General features: G+C 48.5%; 1 protein-coding gene across 2 annotated transcripts in view; it reads left to right on the top strand.

Moving 5' to 3' along the window:
- The window catches only part of palm1a (paralemmin 1a), a 132,372-nt gene extending 118,105 nt beyond the window's left edge, over positions 1–14,267 (top strand). Inside the window, exons 8-9 of one of the 2 annotated variants that reach the window (XM_039767151.1) lie at positions 2,623–2,754; positions 11,750–14,267. In XM_039767151.1, coding sequence (XP_039623085.1) covers positions 2,623–2,754; positions 11,750–12,297 — 680 coding nt within the window. In that variant the 3' untranslated portion in view covers positions 12,298–14,267. The remainder of the gene's footprint in view (positions 1–2,622; positions 2,755–11,749) is intronic. The other variant, XM_039767152.1, reaches the window with a different exon arrangement.
- Positions 14,268–16,055: the final 1,788 nt, after the last annotated feature.

The raw sequence follows: 16,055 nt of genomic DNA, 5'->3' as shown, positions 1-16,055 counted from the left end.
TGAGGCGCCTGCTGGAAAACAGGAATGTGCAACTGGGACATCCCACCACCAGTCAGCCCGGTAAACACTGCGTGAATCGGCCATTTGTCTCCCACTCTCGAGCTGGCGATGACCTTAGGGGGGCTCAGTGTCTTGTCCACTCTAACAGCCGCCCTGTTCTCTGTCCTGTGTGCGCGTGTCTCGCTGTCGCTCAAAGCCGCTTTGCTCTGTGTTTTCATGCCCACTCAATCTGTGGGGCCGACGGCCTTCCTCCTCCTCCTCCTCCTCCTCCTTTCTCGCCCTCACATTCTCCTGCTGATGCTTTTCCGTTGCTATGGCCCTCAGCTAATTGCTCACTTTCACTCTGCCCAGCTTGGCACTTTATTTTGCTTTCTAGCGACACAGCGTGCCGAGGGTCTCACTGGACATGGCTTGGCTCACCGGACGAGTATGGACTGACTGGACTGGGTGCAGAGGTCTAAACAGTGCCAATTTTATGCCCACCCTTTGTAAATGCGAATGAGTGGGTAATAAAAAGGACAAACGAAGGTGACCCGGCACCAGCTGCTCATAGATTGCCAAAGGGTCTGCCAGGAGTGTGAGCTGACGGCCTTTTGTATTTGTGCCCAGCGATGCTCTCCTCCATCATCGGAGGTCATTCAGTGGTCTGACAGAGGGTGGACTCCCGTCAGGTCCTGTCACTCCATGTCGGTGGCTACTGAGGGCCTTCCGCAGACCTGCAAGTGTCGGCGCCCCCTAGTGTAGCTGTCAAGCACCAATGAGCATTAAAACCTGATGCCACCTTGGTGGTGCAATGGCATTCCACTCATGGATCGTTGTATCCTGCCACTTGTCCCACAGTTTTGTGGAATTCTGCCAGTCTGACTGGGTGCCACTGGTGTGCCTCTCCAGAGATGAGCGAGGGGACACCCAGGCGTCTGTCTTCAGAACAATCCATTCATTGTCCTAAACTATAATTTAGATTGAAGATTTGATTGATGGATGAATGGGTGGGTGGGGTCAAAGGTGGACAAATGAGAAGGCAGACATGCAAATGTATGGAACATAGCAGCTGGCAGGAAAGGTGGGCAGACTTGAGTCAGACAGATGGGTGAACAGAGAATGGTGAGCTTGAGGAATCTGTCAGTTTGGATGAAGGAATGAATGAGAAGGGAGTAATAGATGGATGGGAAGAAGGAAGGAGTTTTGTGAAGATAAACAGACAACAGCTACGGGCAGACAGTTTGAACCAACGTGGGGGTCAATCAGGGTGCCAGTTTAGAGTCACCACCTATCTGTACAGGCACATCCATGTGGGGTGTGTGGAATAAAGAGCCCAACAGACATGGGGAGAGAACGGGTCAACTGCACCTCGACAGTCACTGGGATGAGACTGGGGCTGCAAGTCAAGCCGGGGTCTATCCAGGGCACACTGGGGGCGGCAGTCCATCACAGGATCCACTCACAACATGTACTGTATGGCCAATTTGGAGACACCAGGTAATGGGGACATGGGAGCAAATCGCACAAGGATCCAGAGAGAACATGCGGACCACACATGGATGGTTCCTGGGGTGAGATTTGATATCAGGACTGTGAGGCGAGTGGCATTGGGCACAGGTCCATCAGGGGGTCCACTCACTCTGGGGCTCATATAGAAGGGCCAGTTGATGTCACCTGCAGATCTTTGGGAATTTGGAAGGAAAAGCCAACAAAGACACAGGGAGAACATGCCAACCACATACAGACAGCTAGATTTGAAATTGGGTCTCTTGGACTGTGTGCCAGCGATGCCAAGCACCATGCAGGCTCCACACAGACAGAAAGTGAAATAGAATGGAGGAAACACCGGCCCACCACGTTAATGAGGTTGATGATGGTTGGATGAACTAATGACAGATGAACTCATACGAATAGGCAGTGCATGGGTGGACAGACAGATTAGCAGTTGGCATCAGCTAGAAATGGCTGAAGGTGGTTGACCAGAATCAAGGGTAGCCCAGACTGGTGAAGTCATTTAAAGGGGGACAGAAGATTAAATGGAAGCCTAAATGACAGGCGTGTGGTGGGGGTGGCAATGTCCTGTAATCCGCGTGTGCCCCTAACCTGTGTGGACGGGCAAAGAGGTGACATAATGGTGGCAGTTAGTCAGCTGGTAGAGGTAAACTCGGAGTTAGGAGTCCAGGAAAAGGGAGATTGGGTGGTTGGGCTGGCAGAGAGATGGGCCTGTGGGCATGTGGATGACTTAATAAACGGGTACAAGGACTCAAGTGGAGAGCCATTCACAGACTGATGGTTTGACTGGATATGTCAGAGTGAGATGTCAATGACGGGCAGGATGTACCGTAAGTTATAATGAGGCACCAGTGATATGGACGGACAGCAGGGTGGGCGACGTGGATGGACGGGCAGGTGGGTGCAGCGCTGCTCTAATGAGAGATGAAGCCAAATGGACGTTTCCATCTTACTTCTTTGTCATCTGCTGCTTGATTTTTCTGTTTTTTTGCTGCTGGTCCTATGAGAGAATGGCACAGACCCCTTTAGATGATCACGAGGAGGCCATCCTGCATGCCCGGTGGCCGGGCAAGGGGCAGCTTGTCACGACTCCGCAGGTCTAACGCAGTTTCCTTCTGTTGACACCAGCCATGTACTCTGTGGAGATCACCATTGAAAAGGACAGATTGACAGGAGAGACCACCGTTCTGTCCACCAGTACCCTCTTGCCCAAAGATCTCTCGCACCAAGGGATCAAGGTGTATGAGGATGACCTAAAAGGTGACTTTTAATCTTCTCAAATCTCCCAGCCACCTTTCCTGCTTTTCAGTTGGGCCTTGTTAAGATTTGCCTTTCAACAGGACGCAGTGGTCAGTGCCTCGGCTGCATATAATACTGACCAGGACATTTGAGACCAAAAGAAATTTTACAACGCACTCCATTGGGCTCGTTTGCCATCTAAGTAGACCAAACCTGGCAGCTACTGGATTTCCTTTAGACAGGATAAGGGGTTGACTCCATCCCTGTAATGAGGGATGACCATCAGGGCACAAAAAGGACTTGTCCTGCCATTGGCAGTGAGAGCACATCAGTCATAGAGCTCCTCTTTGATATGACAGGACCCCCTACAGACCCAAGGGGTTATTGGGCTCCAGGCCTGCCATCACAGCCTCCTGTCGCCATGTGCATGACAGCTTATTGGACTGTGTGTCTGACAGCGCCCCCTGCTGTTCTGAGGATGTATTGACCTCCAGCAGTTGAGAACATGATGGACCTCCATGTGTGTCCAAGTATCCTGTTATTGGACCACGTGACTGACAGCACCCCCTGTAGGGCCCTTTGGGAAAGACTGTCTGACCCGTCCACTCCGCACAGATTTCATCTTGTCTCCATGTATGAGAAAATGTCCTGCTGTTAAGTTGCTGCTCCAACAGCGCCCTCTGCAGTCCACTTTCTTCCATATACAATACCAGAGTCTGTCATAGGGCTTCTTACCTGACAGCGCCCCCTGCAGTCCACTTTACTTCATGTAAATTGTGGAGTCTGTCACTGGGCTTTTTGATGTGTCAGCACCCCCTGCAGTTCAGAGGAGGTAATGGGCTCTGGGTGGGCACACATGACCTCACCGCCCCAGTCAGCTCTCGTGGTATCACCATAGGTGACCACACGTCTTCTGATCAGGCCATTTGTTTGTCAGAAAGCACCCCCTTTGTGTCCTAAGGATGTATGGAACTCCCGATGTGTGCACGTGACGGACCACCATAGCCAACTGTCATGTTGTCTCCATGTGTGACTAAGTGTCCTGTCGTTAAGCTGTTGCCCCGACAGCGCCCCCTGCAGTCCATTTTACTTCATGTGCAATCCCAGCATCTGTCCCTGGGTGGTTTATCCATTAGCGTCCCCTGTAGTTGTGAGGGGATATTGGGCTCTGGATGAGCACATCTTATTAGGCTGTTTGTGAGCCAGACAGCGCCCTCTGGTGTTCTGAGGATGTGTTGACCTCCATAGTCAACTGCTATGTTGTCTCCTTGTGTGACCAAGTATCTTTTTTGTTGGATTCTTTGACCGACAGCACCCCCTGCAGCTCCAGGAAGGTATTGGGCTCCATCTCTGCCATCCGGCTGTCACCATGTGTGCCTTCGGCTATTACACCATTTATCTGGCAGTGCCCCCTGCTTTTCTGAAGATGCATTGGGCATTCAGGTCTGAGTTGTCTGTCCTGTCCTCTCCATGTGTGATCAGGTGTCCCGTTGTTACACTGTAACTCTGACAGCGCCCCCTGCAGTCCATTTTACTTCATGTACAATTGTGGAGTCTGTCACTGGGCTTTTTGATGTGTCAGCACCCCCTGCAGTTCAGAGGAGGAAATGGGCTCTGGGTGGGCACACATGATCTCACCGCTCCAGTCAGCTCTCATGGTATCACCATATGTGACCACACGTCTTATCAGGCCATTTGTCTGTGCGACAGCGCCCTCTGCTGTTCTGAAGATGTTTTGACCTCCAGCAGTGAGTACATGATGGACCTCCATAGCCAGCTGTGTTGTTACCTCCATGTGTGATCAACTATCCTGTTATTGGGCCACTAGACTGACAATAGCCCCTCTAGGGTGCTCTGGGAAAGACTGTCTTACCCGTCCACTCCACACAGATTTCATGTTGTCTCCATGTATGAGAACATGTCCTGCTGCAGTCCAGTTTGTTCCATATACAATACCTGATAGCGCCCCCTGCTGTTCAGAGGGGTCATTGGGCTCCAGCAGTGCCATCACAGCCTGCTGCTCCATTATCTCCACTGATGGTTATCTGACAGTGCCCCTCTGCTCTGGTGAAGGACTGGACAGCACAGTGCCCCCTACAGGCCCACAGGGCATTGCTGAGCGTGCTTCTCGACATGATCACAGCTGGCCTCTCCTCAAGGTGACATTAGCAGGACTTGATTGCCGAGTCGGTCGACTGAAGCTGCCAGCCGCACGTTCTCTTTAGGACAGAAAATACAAAGTTAAGAGAAGGCAAAAGGGCAATTCCAGCAAAATGCAAATCTTAACAACGCTCCATTAGAGGCACAGGTATGACCCTCTTTCCCCTCTGCACACAGCAATTCACCCAACTCTGCTTTGTAAGATGTGGCAGCATGCAGTTTAGGCCATTTTTGGGTGGCATCTTCATCTGCTCAAGGTCTCACTGGAGGGCGTCTGGAAATGCTTCAGAATCCACTGGCCCCACTTCTCCCAGTGCACCCTCAAGATTCCCGCTTTGTCCACCGCATGATGAAACCGCTTGATGAATGCTTTACCTTTGCTGGGGTGGTGACAAATGTAAGCTGCTAGGGGGCGCTCTCAGTGCGTCTCTCTCTGAAGCGACTTTTCTGGGAGCTGCTGCATTGCTTTCTGAAGAGTTTGGGTGGGTGCTTTACGTGGCACAGAGAGGAACAAACAGGTGAAGACCCCATGGACCCTCTCTGTCAGTTGGGCTGTTGTATCCCATTTTAGGGAGTTCCTTTCTTTTCTTCTTCTTATATTAAATTTAGGGGATGGGGCTGGTGGTTCCACATCGAATGTGCACTTCGGTGTGTTTAGAAGTCCTCCAGGGTGCCCTTGTGCTTCAGCAGTGGTCCTGTGGTGCACCGCAATCACCCAGATCCAACACCAGAGGTGCCCCCACCCCATCTGGGCTTAGCACATAACAAAAGGAACCAAAATTAAACTTAAAATGATATTTTACACTTTGTGTGGTTTTGGTCTCCATATTACAAAAAAAAAAAAGACATAACAGCACACGAGAAAGTCCAGAGAACAGCAGTTGTGCTGATTTAAGACTATGGAGGGCAGCTACACAAGGTTGATTCAGGACCACGGAGAGCCACTGAGGAGGAAAAGGAGTCTTAAAAGCAAATGAAGCCTAAGAGGTGACATGATTGAAGTGGAGAGGAACTACTGTGAGACTAACACAATGTTAGGTTATATAGCGCCCTGATGTGTAGATTACGTGTTAGCAGAGGATGTCCTTAAGCTACCCACATTATTAGTGAAGCCTAATCTGCAGTACTCTGTGCAGTTTTGGTCTCCATATTATAAAACAGACATAGCATCAAACGAGAAAGTCCAGAGAACAGCAACTGGGCTGATTACAGGACCACGGAGAGCAACTGAGGAAGAAAGACGGAAGGAGCAGAACTAAATGGAAACTGAGAGGTGACCTGATGATTGCGTTATGAGAATTAATAAGACATTAGGTTATATAGCGCCCCCTATGTGTTTGGTGCAAGTCAAGTCAGGTTTTCCTTAATTAATGTGAGACACTAGTGAGGCCTCAGGCCTTGTCTTTGGAGTACTGGGTAGAATTGTGGTCGCCATATTGCAAAACAGACCAAGCAGAATTAGGAGATGTCCAGAGAAGAGCAATTGGGCTGATTGAGGACTTTGGACAGCAGCTGCACGGACTCGGGACCGTAGAAGGGAACTGGGCGATTCAGCACCATGGAGAGTAACCAAATTGAAATTGAGCAGTGACCTGATGGAATTGGACAGAAGGGGTTAATAGGATATTAGGTTATATGGTGGCCTAATGTGTGGAGTACAAGGCAATGGAGGTTATCCTTATGTTCTCCGCCTTACTAGTGTAGCCCCATCTACAAAACTGTGTGCAGTTTCGCTCTCCGTATTACAAAAAAGACAAAGGCAAGCAACTGAGGAGGAAAGACTGGAGGAGCAGAACTAAATGTAAATTGAAAAGTGACCAGGTTGAACTGGGCAGAAGTGGTAGTGAAGATTCATGGGAAGTTAGGTTATATAGCGTCCCTTATGTGGGTAGAAGAAGATATTCGTAAGCTATGTGACACCCTAACGGGGCCTCATCTGGAAATCTGAGTGCAGACAAAGCAGCACAAGAGAAAGTCCAGTGGAGAGAAAGTGTGGAATAATTCAGAACAATGGAGAGTGACTGAGGAAAGAAAGACTGAAAGATGTGAACCTTTAGAGTTCAATCAAAAAGAAGCTAAAAGGTGGTATGACTGAAGTGGATGGGAGCTATTCAGACAGTTGTATGGCATCCATGATGTCAAAGGTGGTTATGCTTAAGCTATTCAAAGCAATAGTTGAGGCCTCATCTGCAGTTCTGTTTACAGCTTTGGTCTCCATATTACAAAAAGACATAGCAGCACTAGAGAAAGTCCAGAAGAGAACAGCTAGGCTGATTCAGGACCGCAAACAACAACTGACGAGGAAGGACCGAAGAAGCTGAACCAAATGGAAATTGAGAGGTGGGCGGGTTTATGCTAGATTATATAGCGCCCCCTATGTATGCAGTGCAAGTCAAGTCAGGCTATCCTTAGTTAATGCAACACACTAGTGAGGCCTTCTGTCTGGAGTGCTGTGTGCAGTTTTGGTCTCCATATTACAAAACAGACAAAGCAGAATTAGAGAAAAGCAATTGAGCTGATTTAGGACTTTGGACTGCAGAGGGGAACTGGTCTGATTCAGCACCATGGAGAGTAGCCGAAAGGAAATTGAATGGTGACCTGATTAAATTGGCAATGAAAATGAATAGGATTTTAGGTTATATAGCACGGGCATGTCAAACACGCGGCCCGCATGACAGATCCGAGTTAGCACTGAACTTGTACAACATGATTACTATCGTTAGTGATTCAATCATTCTGCATCTTCGGCGTTACTTATTGACTTTTCTCACTTCCGCCTTCTGACAAAAGTGCTTTTGCTTGTGGCATTACACTACCGGAAACATCATCTGCTAGTATAGTTGCAGCTGTGACATCAGCTTCTTGATACCCTGGGCATGACACTGAAACGAGCCTTGACCAAAGTTAATGAGTCGCGACTGAAGTGCTAGGCTGCAGCAGCCAGGCAGGCTACACTACTGGCTGGGCTGCTGAGAACTGACCATCACGGGTAGTAATAGCTCGCATGTTTTATATATATATATATATACGTGTGTGCGTATGTCTGTATATATATATATATATATATATATATATATATATATATATATATATATATGTACAGTGGTGTGAAAAACTATTTGCCCCCTTCCTAATTTCTTATTCTTTTGCATGTTTGTCACACAAAATGTTTCTGATCATCAAACACATTTAACCATTAGTCAAATACAACACAAGTAAACACAAAATGCAGTTTTTAAATGATGGTTTTTATTATTTAGGGAGAAATAAAATCCAAACCTACATGGTCCTGTGTGAAAAAGTAATTGCCCCCTTGTTCAAAAATCACCTAACTGTGGTGTATCACACCTGAGTTCAATTTCCTGATTACTGCCACACTGCCTCAATTGCCCCCTGAACCTAATAACTGGTTGGGCCACCCTTAGCAGCAATAACTGCAATCAAGCGTTTGCGATAACTTGCAATGAGTCTTTTACTGCGCTCTGGAGGAATTTTGGCCCACTCATCTTTGCAGAATTGTTGTAATTCAGCTTTATTTGAGGGTTTTCTAGCATGAACCGCCTTTTTAAGGTCATGCAGGTCATAGCATCTCAATTGGATTCAGGTCAGGACTTTGACTAGGCCACTCCAAAGTCTTCATTTTGTTTTTCTTCAGCCATTCAGAGGTGGATTTGCTGGTGTGTTTTGGGTCATTGTCCTGTTGCAGCACCCAAGATCGCTTCAGCTTGAGTTGACGAACAGATGGCCGGACATTCTCCTTCAGGATTTTTGGTAGACAGTAGAATTCATGGTTCCATCTATCACAGCAAGCCTTCCAGGTCCTGAAGCAGCAAAACAACCCCAGACCATCACACTACCACCACCATATTTTACTGTTGGTATGATGTTCTTTTTCTGAAATGCTGTGTTCCTTTTACGCCAGATGTAACGGGACATTTGCCTTCCAAAAGTTCAACTTTTGTCTCATCAGTCCACAAGGTATTTTCCCAAAAGTCTTGGCAATCATTGAGATGTTTCTTAGCAAAATTGAGACGAGCCCTAATGTTCTTTTTGCTTAACAGTGGTTTGCGTCTTGGAAATCTGCCATGCAGGCCGTTTTTGCCCAGTCTCTTTCTTATGGTGGAGTCGTGAACACTGACCTTAATTGAGGCAAGTGAGGCCTGCAGTTCTTTAGACGTTGTCCTGGGGTCTTTTGTGACCTCTCGGATGAGTCGTCTCTGCGCTCTTGGGGTAATTTTGGTCGGCCGGCCACTCCTGGGAAGGTTCACCACTGTTCCATGTTTTTGCCATTTGTGGATAATGGCTCTCACTGTGGTTCGCTGGAGTCCCAAAGCTTTAGAAATGGCTTTATAACCTTTACCAGACTGATAGATCTCAATTACTTCTGTTCTCATTTGTTCCTGAATTTCTTTGGATCTTGGCATGATGTCTAGCTTTTGAGGTGCTTTTGGTCTACTTCTCTGTGTCAGGCAGCTCCTATTGAAGTGATTTCTTGATTGAAACAGGTGTGGCAGTAATCAGGAAATTGAACTCAGGTGTGATACACCACAGTTAGGTGATTTTTGAACAAGGGGGCAATTACTTTTTCACACAGGGCCATGTAGGTTTGGATTTTTTTTTCTCCCTAAATAATAAAAACCATCATTTAAAAACTGCATTTTGTGTTTACTTGTGTTATATTTGACTAATGGTTAAATGTGTTTGATGATCAGAAACATTTTGTGTGACAAACATGCAAAAGAATAAGAAATTAGGAAGGGGGCAAATAGTTTTTCACACCACTGTATATAGTGCTTTTCTCACTACTCAAAGCCCTCAGCTATTGCAGGTTAAGGGCCGCCTTACTCAAGGGCCCAATAGAGCCGAGTCTGTATTGGCATTTACGGGATTCGAACTGGCAACCTTCCGAGTGCCAGTGCAGACCCTTAGCCTCAGAGCCACCACTCCCCGTCGAGTCAATAATTTATTTTAATTGATTAGTGAGCAGCAGGATGGTTTCATGCTAAGAAAGAGCACCACAGATGAGATGTTTGTTTTGAGGATGTTGATGGAGAAGTAGAGAGAAGAACAGAAGGAGTTGCATTGTGTCTTTGTGGACCTGAGAAAGCAAATGACAGGGTGAGTGAGAGGAGCTGTGGTATTGGATGTGGAAGTCGGGAGTGGCACAGAAGTACATGAGAGTGGCACAGGATATGAACGAGGGAGGTGTGACCGTGGTGAGGTCTGCAGTTGGAGTGATGGAGGTGGGATTACATCAGGGATCAGCTCTGAGTCCTTTCTTATCTCCAATGGTGATGGACAGGCTGACAGACGACATTAGACAGGAGTCCCCATGGACTGTGATGTTTGCTGATGACATTGTGATCTGTAGCGATAGTTAGAGTAGGGAGCAGGGTGAGGAGACCCTGGAGAGGTGAAGGGGGCAAATAGTTTTTCACACCACTGTAGATAGCATTTTGAATGTAGGTAGATCATTTCGACCTGGTCATTTTAAATGTAGCATGCAAGCCGAAAAAGTGTGGGCACTCCCTGCTTTAGAGCAAATGGAGATGAAGAAGACGATACGATATGAGGCGTCTACACAAAATGAGGAAGGGAATCTGTAGAGCGGATCCCGGCTGTTACTGTTAAAAGAGACTTTTCACCAAGAACACATTTGGAAACTTGTTAAGGGTAAAATTCACACAAATGTTCACACAGAATCTCTTAGAGATGTGGAATAAATGACCAAGTAGTTTGGTGGAGAGTAGGACTTTACAGACCTTCACAGCTCAATTATTTTGGTGAGATGAGGTGAATAGGACTGTCCATCTTGTTGGGCTCAGTGCTCTGTTGTCACCAAGGTGAGAAGTTCAATATCATTTTGCATTCCCTCCATCTGAATTTCGTCACGTTCTAGTTATACAAATGTATAAATGGCTATAAAGTGCCTCGAATTCACCTCGGTGGGGTATTCAGTCTGAAAGGTGCCATATAAATCACAGGTGCCACTGGCCCATGAATGATGCGCCAGCTTGTAAAGACTGCGGTGTACCATCCCTGCTACTGACTCTGACAGTCAGAATGATTCAGTTAACCCACTGGTTTCATTATTTTACCAGTATGATGTTCATGGTGTAAGGCACTATATAACTCAGAAATGTGTAAATCATTCCCAGATGTGAACTCTGTGTGGCCTTAGTTGAGTTAAATCGCCTGCCAGCATTCACAACATAAAGGTGCAGAAGCAACTGAAATGGCCCACAAAAGCACATTGGCATGGCGTTCACTGCAAGGCGCTATATAAATGAAAAGGGCGATAAACTCACTAGGTGACCCTGGTTTGGTCACTTTGTTGGTCAGTGGTGGAAACATCGAAATATCTTAACAAAATGAATGATGTGAGCTGGGATGCTGGTCACTAACGAAGGGCACGATATATAATAAATGGTACGTGTTCTCTGCAGATTTTTCTCATTTGAGTATTTCAGGTCTTCAACTGAAATCGAATGTTAGATAAAAGTGTTTAAACCCTTAAAACGAACTTAATTTATTTAATGAAAAAAAAATCCTCTTTGTGAAAAAGTAATTTCCCCCTAGCGGAACAAGTCGAATAGCAGCTGACTGTTTACTTAATTCCCCTAGATTTACAGTCAAATTGCCAACAAAATATTCATCATGGGAATTTTGTCCTTTAGTATTAGGTTGTGGTTGAAAACATTCTTTGGATAAAATGGGCAGGAATAGTGGGGATCAGCAAGGGGGCATATACTTTTTCACAGTTTGTAAAAAAAAATAGCAACATTGGAGGGATTTAGTGGAGGACCAATGTGAAAGAAAATGAACTTAAAGAGACTTCCTCTTGTTTGCTTCCTAGTGGTCCACGAGGTCCGCGTCGCAGATGGGACAGTAGAAAATGGAGTTCACCTCCTCAGTTCCACCGAAGTGGAGGAGCTGATCCACAAAGCAGATGAAGTCTCCATGAGCGACGTGATCAGCACCAAGGATGGAGAAGCCATTGTCAAGAATGGCAAGAGCACATCCCAGACTCCCAAGAAGGAGATCACCGGCATCGAGGCCATACCCACCGGCACCCCCCAGAAGGCTGGTAACGGCAACAACCCCAGCCAGGAGCACCCGGTCACCATGGTCTTCATGGGCTACCAGAACGTGGAGGATGAGGCGGAAACCAAGAAGGTGCTGGGCCTGGAGGGCACCATCAAGGCAGAGCTGGTGGTCATCGAGGACGGGGAAGGGAAGACGGGCGCCGAAGACGGCAAGCAGGAGCAGCAGGACCCACCCAACGGCAGCGCGGCAGAGGCGCCGAAGGACGAGGAGTGCGCGGAGAAGTGCGAGGCCGAGCAGGCAGCCGGGGAGCTCAACAGCAAGGAGAAGCAGCCATGCAAGTGCTGCTCGGTGATGTGAGCCGGGCACGGCCGGGACTCTCTGCAGGACGAACGAGTGACTTTGAAATTGCATTCTGTTGTGTATCTTTTGAGCGACTGTTGTCCCCCTCCAAACCCGCCCCAGCGCCCCCCACTTCCTTCTTTTCCTCTTTTTTTTTTTTGTCTGTACTTTTTTTTTTCAATATCTTCTCGTGAATCGACGCCATGCACTCAGACGGGTGACCACCCGAGGCTCGCCAGGCTCTCGAGCTTTGATGGGTGGGGTGTTCCACTGAAGGTCCGCTTTCCCTGAAGGTCACTTATGCGCGTGCACACACAGACAGACACACGCACTCCGGCACGAGCCTGAGCCCACGTGGATGCAGCGAGCCTGGAGGCGTGGCTAATGGCTGGCATACCGGGCACTTGATTCCACCCTGTGTCTTATTGGATGCTTCCCTTCAGGGCTGCCATTGTAAAGCAGGTGCCCATCGAAATGAGTATCTTGGGCATAGCGGGTCCTCTTAAACTCACATTGGCAGCTTCTCTTCTCTTTTTATTCATGCATGTGGCAAGTGAAAGATGCAGAACGATCAAAACGCTAGGTGGCAGCTACTGGGGGGCACACAGGCAACACCACGGCAGCTCCCTGGTCCTCCGTATCACTGTGTGGGATGAGCTCAGATGTGGGTTAGGGGGCAGTAGAGAGCCACACAGTCAAGAACTCTCAGTGGGCGAGGGGAGTCGAGAAATACGGGAGCTGTGATCAGGACGTGCCACCATCACTCAGTGCTGCCCCCTCCTGGGCTGGCCGAGATCTCGCCCTTCCAGTCTTTCATATTAAACTTCGCAAGGGATTAAGTTTTGAACCTTCTCAAACAATCTTGAACAGCTGGATGTGGCACCGTACCTGTATAGATGAACCTGGGGATGCCCCCTTTATTCAGTCAGTGTATGAATCGAGTCCACCTCACGGCCATCTTCAGTCCTCCTCACGTCTCCCATTCTGTTACTCCACCAGGTGATTCCTGAATTAGCCGAGTGGTCATTGACACCCCCAGCCACTACACAGAAACATGGAGGTCTGCTGGTGCAGTGGCCATTAGAGTGACCACTCGTCCTCCATTTATGAAGAACGGCTGGGATTGGAGGAGAAGGATCTGAGTGAGCACAACTGACATCACCCTGTCTCTCGCCCCATCCTCTCGCTCTTCTCTCCCACCCTTGCCCTTTCTCCCTTTCCCTCTACCCATGGACCACTCCTCTCTTTCTTTTTCTCTCTTGCTGATGTCCCCTTTTGCCCCCTCCCTCCCTCTCTCTCTCTCTCACCCACACTCCCCCCCTCACCCATTGCCCTCCCTCGCCCACCGCCCCCCCAGGACCCCCGCCCGTATTCCTTTCTTTCTATTTATATCCAGTCTGTGTAGCCATGAATTACACTTTAGCGTCTCTGTGTGGTCTCTTTGCTGTGTTTTGGAAGCTCTGGTCACGTTCATCGCCGAGCCCCGACACCGTAGATGGACGTCTGTCACGCCGTCTCCACGTGCAGAGGGTGACACAAGTGGCTTTTGTCTAAAACGTCACTCGCCCATAGATGAGCCAGCGGGGTGTGTGTGTGTGTGTGTGTGTGTGTGTCGAGTGGGGCTGAATCTATGGGTCCAAAGAGAGGCTTCCATTCTGACCAGGAGTCCCTGCTCGTCTCCGGGGTCTCATCGTCTCATTTGCTGTCAAACTGTGATGGCCAGGAAACCTAAAGGATGTCCCTGCAGGAAACCCAGCGAGTGGAGTGGGTGGTAAAGCTGCCGACCTCCGTCACGACGCACACTTCAGCAAGGGGACGAGTGGCCCGCAGTGGTCTGGGGTTCTGCCCGGTGAGAGGTGTGAGGACTTTCACGGAGATGACGGAGCTGCCTTTGAGCGTTCATAATTGTTGAATATTTGTACAAATGATGAGAAACAAAACAAAAGCAGAATGATGAACCTAAATGTTGAATAAATTGTGCAAAGGGCGGCGTGGCTGTGTGGAGGTTCCTGCTCCTGCCTCATGAAGCCATCGGCGTGGAGTTCTCCTCGTGTCCGTAAGACGTGTGCAGCGGCCGATTCTAACCTGACCCTGAGGTATCGTGTGGGGAAACGGCGGCTACAGCTAAAGGAGAGAAGGGGTTAACAGCGGCGCCCCCTCTTGGCGTGGAGTGGGACTGCTGACCTTATTAGGGCCCTGAAGGATTCGTGTCCGACTGTAAATATTGAAACAGAAAGACGGGGCAACAATAAAGAGTTGGGGTGCCAAGGTGCTTCACCCTGTATAACTGGTGGCAGCAAAATTCAAAAGAAAATGCAGTTACTGCAGAGTCAGGACTGTCTCAAGATGGCAGGGCTGCCAGTCTGGGGTCCTTCTGGCAGAAAGGGGTGGGCCTAAGTGGACAGAGACAGGAAGTGAAGTCAGAGGTGTTCCTGCTGTCAATCAACCGGTCAGCACAGGGAGAAAGGCATTAGGGCACAGCGCCAACCCCTGGAGCGGTGGTAGAACTGCAGTCACTTGGGCCCTTCAAGTTGTGTGACGGCGCCCAGTAATGAGAAGACAAACAGTGTGAGGGCTTTGGGGTACCCTGTGGGTAAAAAGTAAAAAAGAAAAGCACGTAAATGGAAAAGCGAGTCTTCCGAGATGGTGGCATTCTGGGAGGAAGAGGCGGGTCCATGCAGACCGACCCCAGAAGTGACGTCACAGGTGGAAAACCCTCAATCTCCTATTCTGTAGTGGAAGGAAAAAAAAACCCTTAATACACAGCGCCATCTCCTGGACGGGAGGAGAATTGCCATCAGCCAAGGCTTCAGGCCACCTGCCATGATGATATACGTACAGAATAGATAATTATATAACAGTGTGACTTGGAGTAGACGTTGAAATAAATCAATACATTTATATATATAGTGAGCCACTAGGGGGCCCCAGAGAGCCCCAGTCACAAGTTCACAGACCCCAGTGCCTTTCAGATGAAGGGGATTTATTTTCACACATGCCTTCTGCAAAGGTCCAAAAGCATAATTCCCACAATTCTCTTCAGCACCACCCAGGTGGGCTTTGCCCAATCCCACCCAAGTCCTTTCATATTGGCCAACCCAGAAGTGCTTCTGCTATTCTGCCCACGTGGTCAGCAAGCACTTCCAGGTTAGGCGGAGACCCCATGCCATCTGACTCTTACATTTGGGCAGCACCCACAGTGCCCAACAGGGCTGAGACACAAAGAACTCTCGAGTCCCATAGTGCCCTGTGGGAATCTGGGGAAGTTGCCATCTAACGTTCTGGGGGAAGCAACGTACCAAATCCATTGTTCTCCCCAGTCCTTCCATTATACGAGCCTCCTGGCTTGGTGTTGTTCCTGGATCTAACCTAGCCGGGTTACCTGTGTATTCCTCCTGGCATTGATATCCTCTGTTCTGGGCAAGGATGAGTATTTTTGCCCCGTTTCTTAGAGTGGCATAGGGCTGGCATCCCATCTGGTTAAGAAACCACCCTCCTTCCCAGCCAGGATGCCCACCTCTGCATATTGTCCATCACTATATAAACTGTATAGAAATTTTGTGACACTAGAGGGCGCTGTCGCTCCTCTGACCCGACAGACAGACGTCCAGGACACCGGGTAAAAGTATAAAAAGCTATTCATAATTCTTTTCTTCTATAAATATGGTGCCCTCGAGTAAATAATCACCCACAATTCTCCCCTCTACGTCTTCTTCCTCCCGACTCCGACTCACTTGCTGGGCTCACAGCAGTCCTTTAAATAGTCCTGGACCTGG

This window comes from Polypterus senegalus, chromosome 10 (genome assembly GCF_016835505.1).
Source record: "Polypterus senegalus isolate Bchr_013 chromosome 10, ASM1683550v1, whole genome shotgun sequence".
NCBI classification, from domain to species: domain Eukaryota; kingdom Metazoa; phylum Chordata; class Cladistia; order Polypteriformes; family Polypteridae; genus Polypterus; species Polypterus senegalus.
The sequence above is the reverse complement of the archived record's forward strand: the minus strand, read 5'-3'. Positions and strand labels throughout refer to the sequence as shown.